This window comes from Haemorhous mexicanus, chromosome Z (assembly GCF_027477595.1).
Source record: "Haemorhous mexicanus isolate bHaeMex1 chromosome Z, bHaeMex1.pri, whole genome shotgun sequence".
Classification (NCBI taxonomy): Eukaryota; Metazoa; Chordata; class Aves; order Passeriformes; family Fringillidae; genus Haemorhous; species Haemorhous mexicanus.
The window spans coordinates 41,826,461-41,839,177 of NC_082381.1; the positions used below are offsets into that span (position 1 = coordinate 41,826,461).

The 12,717-nt window shown below is 38.0% G+C and overlaps 1 protein-coding gene across 1 annotated transcript in view; it reads right to left on the bottom strand.

The window, feature by feature from the left end:
* The window catches only part of DGKQ (diacylglycerol kinase theta), an 87,330-nt gene that overhangs the window by 41,084 nt on the left and 33,529 nt on the right, over positions 1-12,717 (bottom strand). Inside the window, exons 4-7 of the mRNA XM_059836977.1 lie at positions 9,333-9,418; positions 8,472-8,597; positions 6,843-6,996; positions 2,288-2,356 (exon numbers count right to left, since the gene is read on the bottom strand). Of these exons, the coding sequence (XP_059692960.1) occupies positions 2,288-2,356; positions 6,843-6,996; positions 8,472-8,597; positions 9,333-9,418 (435 nt within the window). The remainder of the gene's footprint in view (positions 1-2,287; positions 2,357-6,842; positions 6,997-8,471; positions 8,598-9,332; positions 9,419-12,717) is intronic.

Genomic DNA, 12,717 nt, shown 5'->3' on the forward strand with positions numbered 1-12,717 from the left:
TAAGCTTTTGGTTTCAGTATCTTGGTAGGCTAAATAGAGCGGTTGATTTAACACATTTAAACTACCAACATTAAGACTTAGATCTTCTAACTTTACATTTCACTCAACAAGCCCATTAAAATAGCTAGGTAACAAAAATGAATGTAGACTTCTAATTCAAATCTTTTTCCAATACTAAGCTACAGACTTGGTATGCTTTTCTACTGGCATCTCTCCTGTGGAAAAAGTGCGTCTTTCCACATCAATATTATTAAATTTGTTCTAACTTGTTTTCATTGTGTTTAGAAATACGTACCCCTGAAACATAAAGAGCTGGAATTAAGAAAAGCTAAATATTCTGGAACGTAATTGAGTTCAGACACTCCTGAGGGAAAGCATGGCAAGATCCCAAAAGACATGGCAGATGTACTGAGTCAACACACAGAAGCAGTGAGCAGCTCCTTCTTGACCCATGTTATATAAACGGCGTTATCCCGAGACAGGTGAGTGGTACAGCCCTCTACAACCCTGCCATTGTCATGTTATGTTCAGCAGCTTATGACTCCCCACACATGGAGGCACAACAACACAACAGCTGGCAGGTGAACCTCAATAACTTTACCAGGTAGGTTATCAGAGAGGCCATGTACTGAGCTGACCCGAGGCCATCAATCCCATCATCTGGGGGTGGCACACACCAGAGAAGTCCACAGCGGAAGTTGTGTAGGACACCTCATTGACCAAGGAGGTCACTCAGCTTGATAATGTGAGATACATGCGAAAAGCATTCTGGGATGGTACAAGGGTTGTTAGGGGAACTTTAGGAAAGGAATCAAAGCGAGAGATCAAAGCCATTTGGGGAAGAAGAAGTGTGGGAAAATAGAAGGATAAGGAGACAGAGGAAGCTGGTCATGTATAAAGAAGTTGCTGGTTGGTACTGCATGGCTGTGACCTGGACCACATCACCACAGTCTGTCCTGTCTTAACAGTAAATGCTATTTCTGACTCTTTTTGTGAGTGTGGTTTTAGCTGAGCTTTCTAAATTAGAGCAAAGGTACTGGACTCTACACTCCAAAGTTTTGTGAAAATGCTTTAAGAGAAAGCAATATTTTATGCCACCATTCTTTTTAAAACACAGCTAATGGTATTTTACATGACCCTTGAAAATATACCATCTATTGCTGCTTTCTCCAGTCCAGAGATGGCCTGAAGAAATGACACATTAAGGTTTGTATCCTGCCCTGAATTTTCATATCTTTTTTCTTCTTTTGGGAAGGCTAAACTAAAGCTGAACTGGCATCTACTAATGCTTCCAAAGAATCCAGCTGAAATATCTGGATACATAATTTGCTCTTTTTAACAGTCATAAGGGAAATACACTTAATTGTTGAAATGTAGAAATCCTCACACTCAACCACTTGAGTCAGTTAAAACACTGGAAAAATCAAAGTTGTTTAGACAAACAGCGGTTAGAGCGTTTTCCCATAATACGGAAGTATGGCAGTGGATCATAAAGTCACTCAGGAACCAAGAAAGTGAAACAAGAAGATGCTTGAGATCACTTCTGTAACTGATATAATTACTTATTGAGCTGATTTTTAAAAAATTCCAAATAGCACTTGCACAATCAGCCTCTTAATTTTGCAAGAGCTTCAGGATTTTAAAAAAATAGTATTTATTGATTTGAAATGTCCTTTTTTTACAACAATCCATGCAGCTCCATTAGGTAGCATGCACCATGTTGTTCTACTTACTAATATGGATACAGGGGTGGGAAGCTCTTAAATTGCAGTTTTACCTCATCTTCTAAAAAGCAGGAATTTGGTTGTTACCAACCCCAGGAAACTCCACATGCTTAAAAATTTAACTGCATAAAAAGCAGCCAGTCCAACTCAGTCTTGTTTACTGTAACACGCCCAAGCCAAAAAAAAAAACAATTTGCCTGATGTCCTCAGCAACATTTGGATCCAGCGAACATAGAAGCAAAAGGCTCTGAAAGACATTGCTGTCTGCCCTTTAAATTTGTAGTTTATCTATTGATTACCATGTTTCCTTTCTTCAATTACCAAGCTGAGAGAAATGATCTGTTTGTCAAGGTAATGAACAGATTGCCACTTATGACAGCCTACCAATAGAAAATACCAAGGAGATATTTGTAAGGGCTGGATAAATGTGTTGGACCAAAACTTCGGACCTGAAATTGAAACCTAACGTTAGAAAAATAACTATTTTAAGATTATATGAATAAAGATTATTATATGAATAAAGAAATTGGTGACTATTCTTCCCTTACTAAAATTTTGCTTACTTGAATCAGTTGAAATTTGGATATCTTTTGTTGATCCTTGTGTTGACCCATCAACATCATCATCTTCATCTGTAAAAGAGAGACATTTTAAGAAAGGATTTTTGTTAATTTGCAGGGAAGGGAGAAGGTGTTTGCCATGTAAGAACAGTTTCCATCAAACAAGCAAACACAAAAGGAACCAGTCAGAAAAGCACACTTTTTGTACCTATTTTATGATAATAATTCATAGCATTAAAACAGCAATACAAAAAAAAATCTGCATTGTCATGTAGCTACAGTGAAGGCATACATGAGATCCTTATACTATTGGCTTTAATATTGCAGCTACTGCATTTCATTCTTTTCTCAAGTCATGATGTTTGACTGTCACCAAAGTATGGATATTTCCATTATGTTTTAAATTACCAAACTAATCCAGCCTTCCAGTCAGAAATAATGGTTTTGTAGAAGTAATTTCCACAACTGAAAAACAAAGTTATTGACACCTTAAGAGAATGAAACTGCTGCTCTCCAGAAGAGGACTTTGACAGACTCTCACTAAAGCTAGGAGCTAACACGTCAGAAAATAAAGCACCCCTGTAAAACCATACATAAAATATTTTAAAATAAGATTGAAATAAATGCTGTGAACATTTTGCATTTGCTTCTGTGCAGAACATCCTCACTGCGTTCTTATTCCTGACACTCAGGGCCATACAAGATGAGTGCAAATCCAAACATGATCAATTTTCCTTCTCTGAGGGTAGCAGTAGAGTCCAATGCAAGCGCTCATCAAATAAGGGTATTCACACTCACACCCACTGAAAATCCCAGTCAGTCCTGACTGGGACACAGGCAAAGCTCCCAAAAGATAAAAGCCAGGCAACACCTATGTAAAAACTGTGCCTTGCAGCTGAAGGAGAAAGCAAGAAAACAAAGCATAAAACAAGAAAGTATAAAATAAAACAAGGAAAGGCAGATCTTCAGAGCAAAAGAGGTACCAGAGAAGTCAAAATCCTAAAGCAGGAGAACTTCCAAGAAGCAGAATCATAGCATGTCAAGAAGGTACTAGGCAATAGTCCTAAACTTGACACCAGGTAACTCACTGAATATTTGGGTAATGCTTCAAGCATCTACAAGACCAACAATAACGCTGTTGAGTTGAGGCTTTTAAAATATAAAAAGAGTGTTGAGTTCCCTGTTATAGCTGACAGACAAACAGATCAAGTTTCAAACTGGAGAGAAATTTAGACAGTACGGTCTTGAAACACCTCAAAATAAGACAAAGATGATCACCCTCTTGAATTACATTCCAGATAATAAAGTTTTTAAAAAAATAAAGAAGCAGTAAACACAACAATAAGAAATTACTGCTCCTGATTGCTCCCAACTCTTTTCTTTCTCAGTTTAGATGACAAGAAGCTGACTTTCTCCTTCAGTCTGAATAGTAGGAAAATCTACACCAACAGCATCTTGAAACTATTCCAGTGAAGTTCAATGACTTCTCTGAAATTTGTTATGATAGGAATCATTTGGAGGAAGGGGCTCCACATTGCTCTACCATTGCATCTCCCGGTAGCTCAAGGGTTTAAAAAAAGTCTCTTCCAACACAGAGATGTCTGCCAAATGTTGGTGATGAAGCTTAGCATTTACACCACAGCAAAACCTCCTTCAGGCAAATGGTCCCCAGTAGGTCAGCGACGATGGCTGTGCTCATCACTGCGTGGGACAAGTCATCTGGCACTTCCCAACCACCAGCTTGGGACAAGCTATGCCTGTAGCAGGCAACTCATCCAGGCAACTGCCAACACTTCTTTGTACCTCAGACCGGTCTTTTCACAATCGTATGAGTGATGTCTTTTGTCAGCTGTGGTGGCAACAGAGGAGCGCCCTCTGTGCATGCCACATCAGGAGAATTTAATGAGTCTGCCATCACACAGATGTGCTAATTATCCTTCAACAAAGGAGTTCCTTGCTGCCCTGAAACATCCCTAGCATGCACACAATCTTTAGCAAGACCTGCACCCAGAGTCTATGCTTTTCTCCTGGAAAAGCAGCAGCAACTCCTGAGGCAGCTGTCCTGAGCTGCTTCATTGTCAGAGGAGCATCAAATAGATCCTAAGAGAGTATCAGGGAGCTGCTAGATTCATGACACATCTTGGTAACTTTCAGCACATACCAGGAGCTAGTGGGGTTTTGTAAGAAAACAAAGGTCTGTTCTGTGAACATGGGTAACAAGGACTAAAAGGCTAGAGCACTGAGCTTCCTCAACACAGGATGATGTGAGAACTCGCTCAAGACAATTATTGGCTCTGCCTTTAAAGAAGGATTTGGGCAAAGAAAAAGAGCATATAGCAATAGTATCCAGTGCTTTTGGCAGTGATCTGAAGATGCCAGATCTTCAGCAGATGACTGAGAGTGGCAAACATCCAGCAGCAGGTCTTGAAGCAAGGCTCAACAGGATGTGGATGGTATAAAAGGAGTCATGTGGAGGCACCAGACTAATACCTAAACACTCAGCATGTAAGTGCTAAACCAAGATGCAAAAAAAGCACTGTCAACTACGGAAACACAGAACAAAACACTTTGCGTACAGCAGAGTGCAAGGAAGGCGCTGCACCACAAATATTACTCACCACACTTTGTGCTGAGCCACAGCTGTGGCTCACTGACCATGAAAAAAAAAGGAAGATGTTAATTGCTGAGGCAGCTGTCAAGGTCACAGGTATGCAACAGATCTACAGCAGGAGGAAAGGGGGGCATCCCCATGGCTTGGGCACTGCTCCCCTGGGTATCAGCAGCCCCTCCATCCTGAGAGGCTGCTGCCCATTGGATGATGGGGAGCTAAGCCCAAGGGGCAGAAATTCTCACAGGCTACAGGAAAGAGAACCCGTGTTAGAAATGAGATTTTTCATGGTGTTGCTATACCATACCTCTGTGACACACAGGCTAAGGACTATAAAAATGTATTCTGGCTTTCTAAACAAGGTGAGTTTTATTCAATTTGATTTTTTTCCCTTCATGTCACAATAAAGCACTGGAAATGGTCCAAATTAAGTTAGTGAATATTCCTTCACCCCTATGTATCTGCTTCTGACCACAAGCTAATGGCTGCATTCTCTCAATTCAAAAGATCAGACAAACTTTTCCATTAAAGCAATGCAAAAAAACCATTCTTGCTTAAAAACCCCTTGACTATGCATAATATGAAATGACATACTTAGCATGTAGCATAAATCCTGAAATAGAAAACCTTTCCTTCCAACTCTTAAAATATTGAAGGAAGAGACTAGAAGGTGTAGCTAAAATTGTGTAGCTTGGATTCTTTCATTTAAGGTGCTCCATGTTCAATTTTATTAAGAGGTGATTTAAAAATAAAAAACCGGGAAACATAAGTCTGACATCTTAAAAGAACAAATCACTGTTGAAGGAAGAAACTTAGTTAACATCAGAAAAGTCAACCCAAAGACTCTATTTTAAAGGTTTGTGATTAACTTCTCTTAGTTACAATAATCAACTTTAACACCACTTAAAGCTTTGGGACACTTGTGAAATACCTAACAATAGCACTGAATCAAAGTTCACAGTGAGTCCTGCTGCAAAATTAAGCTCGTCCAGACTCTGTGTTTTGGTTACTTCTTATGTTGGAAGCATTAGGAACTCCATGATTTTCGAGTGGGTGCTATACTACATCTTTTACCACTAGCAAGCAAATTCATCAAAAAGAAAAAACACTCACTGAAAAAAAACCAATCCACAAAAACAACCTAACTCCTCCTCTGTGCCTTCGATAGGTCACTGGAGTGTGTCTGGGCTGCGCAGACCTCGGGTCGCGCAGTTCGCGCGCTAGCAGGATTTCTGCTGCAGCTTCTGCACACAGGCACAGGGGTCCTGCTCATCATCAGCTCTCCTCACAAAAACCAAACCTGAGCTCAGAGCAGAAAGTTCAAGAGCAATCAGCCAGGTTGAGAAAAAGAGCAGTTGCAAATATTTAACTTTCATGAGCTGTATTTTGCCTACCTTTTATTTCCTTTCCTATTCCATTCAAGCGCCAAAAGAAAGGTTTTACAGGTGAATAATAATAAAAATACAAATGAAAAAATACTTCCATGTACTTCAGGCCTAAAAAAAAACTCTTGTTCCTAAAGAGCTGTTAAACAAACATTCACTCTAGATGGCAGCAGAACATAACCCTGCCTAGACATATGGTATTGTTTCAGCACAGAAACCTTAAAAACGACAGATGCTTAATCCAAGAGACACATAAAAGTATCTGCACACATGATATAAGAAATTAGTATTTCCAGCAATGATAACACTAACACCACAATTTTTTTTAAGTTTTCACTTTCTTTGTTTCAAGGATAGTGCACAACTTGCCCTGCACCAGTAAACAGAAGTTTCTGCATTTTGCACAGCATCCATTAAAAAAATCTCTAACCTCTCCCAGAAATAGCAAGAAGTTACCGTATTGCCACAAAAGCCAATAAAAATTAGCAGTAATATACTTAATTGAATGATGACTCTAGGTCAAACATACTCATCAATTAGTTGCATTAAACTTTGAAATTTTTACCTGATTCTGTTTGCAAATTTTCTGATATCCGAAAGCAATGCAATTTGCTGAAGTTGCGAGAAAACAACTGAACGCAATTTGGAGGAAGAATCATATTCCTTAATCTTCCAAAGGTACATTCCGGTGGGACAATTACACAGCAAGCAGCATGAGCCTATAAAAAACAGCATTAGTTAAGAACTCGTGATACACATTGGAAGTAAATTTATTCATAACAAACTATGAGGTGAAATTGTATAATTCAGGTTATTGATTATATAGACCTTTTGTAAATCACTTTCATTAAATGAATGGCCCATCTGCTGCTCTAGATTTTTATTTGTTTAATTTAGGTTTTGTGTTACCAGTAATGGGGAGTCTTAATATGTCAAGAAACTTTCAAAGATCATGAACATGTTCTGTTAAAAGAGAAAGGTTTTTATACAGCTACATGGAGAAGTTTAAAATTTTGGTCTCAAACTCTGATATTCCACTCTATGTGGATATTTATTGGGGGAAATGGAAAAGGTGCACACGTTATATTGAACAGCTTGAAAAAGAGCAGTATCCTCTTATATAGCCGTACCCACTTGCAGATTCTGAGCTAAAACTGTTTTCATTTTTATTCCAAAAGGTGACTGGATAGTTTCTGCCTTTACATTGTTGCAAATCTTCTGCCTTTATTGAATACACACGCCTTTGTATGTATGGCCACGCAGCATGTTACATTTCCTAGAGAAACTGCATTACATTTGAGAACTGTATTTGACTGTTCTCAAATACAGCCCCTTCCACCTCAGAAATTATGTCTCAGATTAAAATACAAACCCCACAATATTAAAAAAAAAATCATTGAAATCATAACTGAAATATTGAATAACCTCTAGAGTTTTATTTTAAGCCATTACTACATAGAATACCTCATCTAGCCTTAAATAGCAAAATAATGATTTCTTACATATACTTTCAGTTCCCACCTCATCTGGTGCTACTTTCACTTCCACAATATTTTAATACGAGGTGGCATTAAATGGATGGACTAATTGTTATCTGCACTACACACTGTTTATCAGTGTGTGAAAAGCTGTGGTTTCCAGAATTATTATTGAAGGGTACCATCAGCTTGCACGGGAAATAAACATGTGTCATGTGAATAGAAAACCACAGAAACTGGTATTGACAGCTTAAAAATACCCCAACCACACAGTCTAAGACCTATTCTATACTGAAATAACAGTTAACATATTAGAATGGTCAGTCTTATAGAATGGTAAGTCTTTAACCTTGCAGAATTCATGATTTGAAAGAAATTCTGATTTAACACAGAAAGTGCCTGCAGGCTTCTAACCACAGATCTATAATGATTAGGCCCGGATAAATTCCAATGGAATTACACAAAGTTTCACTATGACTTTGAGACTTGTTCATTAAAATTACTATGATGAGGATTTAAAAAATCAGATTTCCCATCTAACATATAAAAAAAATACATATTCAAGTAAATAACTGTATAGATTAAGCATATTTACAAAGTGCATACAAAACATATTTACACAGTGTGCAAATAAATTTTGTTCATATCAAGTGTTCAAATAAGCACATGCCCATATATATGTGGTTACCACAAATACATGCAGCAGCACAACATACCAGGATGCCACACCATTCACATCTCATGCCAGAGAGCACCTCAGAAGACCCACAGGTTTTTTTGCAAAATTCGCAACGAGCACTTGAAGAAAGGTTTCCCTCCCTCCAGTGGTGGTGGTAAGTATCCTGAGGGAACACATCACAACTTAGCATTACATGAATCAGATACACATGCATTTTCAATACAACTTTAAAATCGGTAATTCAAATAGCTCTGAGAAAATAGCAACAGATACTAGGGTATTAAGTTTTTCTCAAGATAAATACAAATCTTCAACAATCTAACATTTCACTAAAAAAAGTTTTATCAAACTGTCAAAAAAATTATCACCATGTTTTTCCTTCATAGTCCACTAAAAAATATCTTTTAAAAAAACATCCTACAATGTCAATATTCTGTATCTACTGTGCTGTGAGAAGATAAGAAAATAGGCAGTTTTGCCTCAGCCAGACTGCAGGAAGCATGAGGATAAGAGAACATTTGCCAGGGATGCAATGTAGCCAACAGCTCAACATACAGAGGGGAAAAAAAAAAAAAAAGAAAAAAAAAAGAGTTCCATGCCAGCTTTTGCAAAGAAACTTTCATGTAAGATACTTGATTTTATTTTTTTTTTTAATTTTTTATTTGGAGGTTTTACACATTCCATAGATTTTTCAGGAAGAGTTCAAAAGCATGGTGAATATATCAGCATTTAAGTTCATCTCACTCTTTGTAGTATATTCTGAAGTCACATATGTCCTTTGCCTGCCAATAAGCAAATAAAACATGCTGGCAGCATGTGAAACTAAAGACCAAGACTGCTCCTTCTCTAGCCCACAGAATGCACAACCACCTTCCCCTGCACAGGCATCTGCACTTACATGGTCCAGGTGCCCATCCTGGTGACACTGCCGGCAGTCACTGCAAGCAAACAGGATACAGTCTGTGTGCACGTGTAGCTCACAAACTAAAAGCATAAAAACAAAAAAAAAATTCTTTAGGCTGGAAACCCCAGAGTTTTTCTGCATCTCCTTCTGTCCTCCCTTCAATACTCCTCCACTACCCTTTTCTCACCATACTTTTCCTCCTTCATGCTCTTTATATTCAGCAATAGACAGTTGACAATAAAGAAGTTCACCAGCATTGTTTTGTGTGTTCCTCCACCTCATTCGTGTTAAAAAGATGCAGCAAATATAAAAGAAAGGCTGAGCTAATTTTCCTCATAGGCAGCACTTGTCATATTTCCTCCAATTACAGCAAGTTCAATGTGTACAACTGCTTGGCTTTGTCTTGTAGCTTCACAGGAACTGCTGCCTACTCCAACATACCTGTGCCTGAAGGCTAATTTGATTTAATCATCATATATAAGGTAAATCACTATTTCAGTGTCAAAAAAAGGAAATAATTTTTTCAGAGCACCCTCCTAAGTAAGGTTAACATCGCCTTCCAAAATACTGTAGGTACTAGTAGGTGGAAGAAGTTTGAGTGAACCCTGCAAATGTTTAGGCAAGTTTTGGTTTTAAAATGCCTTCATTATTTAAAAGCTGACTTGAAATACCAGATGTGAAAGAAAAGAATCTGCAGTTATGCTACAAAGTTATGATTTACAAAAAAAAAATTCCCAAAACAATAACTAACAGATCTCAATACTTAGCTTCATCATTGCACGAGTTAGGAGGGTTCTCTGTGGGCCTCAGAGACAGAGATGGATAAAAAAGATCCTCCTGCAGCTGCTTTGTTAACACTCTGGGAAGGCATCTGACTTTTCATCAAGTAAATGAAAGCAAGAGACAAGCGTCAAATTTTTCAAATATCTTTCGGTTCCAGTCAAACAAGTTATTTCTCCAAGCATATCACAAAAATATGAGAACTGTAACCTGGAGATTAGAAGGTAACAACTGCACACATTAGCACACTATCTGAAAGTATCTTAAAAACAGTGCTATTCATCTACATTGGGAATAAAACCCAATTTCAAATCTCTTTAGGCCCTTCCAGAGCAGAATTAGCATTGTGTTATTCTGACACCAGAGAAGACAATCTCCCATCACGCTGAAGCAGACTCATGACTAAGTCAACCACAAACACACACAGCTCCCCATGCTCAGTGTCTTCACTGCACTCAAGAACTTCTCTGTGAGCTGTGCCACAGTCCCTCCTCCACTCACATTTCACCCTGTTCATAGATGTAACAGGAATATTTTCCATTTTTGCCAGTTCAACTAACCAGGCAAACTAGATGCTTGGAGTCATACTCTTGCTAATGTTCAAAGTGTCCATAGACAATCCTGCAGCTTCAAGGAACTTAGAAAAGCATTAGGGGTTTTATGGTTAATTCTGCCAATACAGGCATGCACTGCCCTTTGCTATACTTTGTAAGAACACAGAGGGGGTTTTACTCTTTATTTAATTCACATCTGCTGCTTCTAGCACCAACTGCAGCCCAGGATTGGTAAGAAATACATTCACATAAATGGTGGTAGTGTCCCAGGGAGTTAAACCCTTAAGGTGACTATCCTGGTGTAGGAAAGAGGATGTTTTGAATGTAAAGACTAAATCAGAGGTCCTACAAAAAGAAATTTAATCTTTTTTAGCCTTTCCTTAATCTGCATTATTGTTTAACACACAACAGAATTACAATCTTCTATTCAAGCTAGCTATGAAAGTTCTTTATGATTGCCAAAAACCCCAACCTGATTATTTTCAGATAGATAAACTTGAGAGAAGAGCCTTTAAAATGTTAACTGCATCTTTCTCCAGTAAATCTGCTGCTCCTGCTTAATGATTATTAAAGAACTTTTGTAAAGAATTCAGCACAAAAAAAAAAAGTTTGGATTACTCCAATTTCTATTTTTTACTTTCCATCCCTTCTTCCTGGAAATAAAAGGAACAACAACTCTCACCATCATGAGTCAGGGTTCAACTGACACCAGTGAAATCTGGTAGCAAAAATAGTATCCAAAGCAATCAGTAACTATCACCAGAATCTGGAGTCAATCTACTGTCATTTTTACCAATGACATGAACATATTTATTTCACTATGGATTAATACACATGCATGCTCATTTCTGAGAACAGGTCCCCTACTGTGCACCCAAAAGATTTATGTGGGTGAAACCTTTTACTTCATTTCAAGAAAGTTTATTCCATTTTAATATATAAACAGCACAAATCAAGTGATTAAAATCACTTGAAAAAAGTGGTTATTTTACAAGTATATTTAATGATGTCAATCATTTGTTTAGAGAAGGTAACTCCATCTTAACCCTCATTTTTATCTTAATTATGGTAAAGAGTCCAGGAAAAGTTCTTAGTTTTACTATTAGACATTAACATCATAAACAAGACTAGATTTGCAGTATTAAGCTAAGTCATTAGAGACAAACAAAAAAAAAAAAGGAAGAAAGTTCAATAACTCCATCTGAATTTAAAAGTTCAATACTTAAAACAGTAGACTTCTAAAACAGATTCCACAAGCATTTTTAAAGAATAAAGGAAGAATCTTGTGCATTTTTTGAACTTCAGCTTCCCTTTTTAGGATATATTTTAAAAAATTAGTAGAGAAACAAATTGTAGACTCACTGGTATTCAGAAAAAGGGCACCGAACAAGTCACACCACACAAAATAGTAAAACTGTAAAATCCATGTGATGAAAACAATTCAGAACATTAAACAAACCATTAAAAAAATTCTGTGCATCTGTAATACCTAACTACAACTTGAGATTTCATGAGCTTCATGTTTACAAGCACTTAAAGAGAAACATCTGAAAAAAATATTCCTTTGCACTTGTGTGCTGGATTTGGCTGGGGTAGAATTAATTTTCTTCACAGAGGCTAGAATGGGGCTCTGTTTTGGGTTTGTGCTGCACACAGGGTTGATAATTTAGAGATGTTTTAGTTATTCTTGAGCAGGGCTTACACAGAGCCAAGGCCTTTTCTGCTTTTTGTACTGCCATGCTGGAGAGGAAGATGGGGGAGGCTGAGAGGAGACACAGCCAGGGCAGGTGACCGAAACTGGCTCAAGGACATTCCAGACCATCTGACATCCGGCTCAGTATTTAAAGCTGGGCACAAGAAGGAGGAATGGGGAACATTTGGAGTGATGGCATTTGTCACTGTGAGACGTGAGGGAGCCCTGCTGTCCTGGAGATGCAAAACACCTGCCTGCCCATGGGAAGCTGGGAATGACTTCTTGATTTTTCTCAGCTTGTGTGTGTGGGTTTTGCTTTCCATATTACACTGTCTTCCAGTTCTCTCCCTGA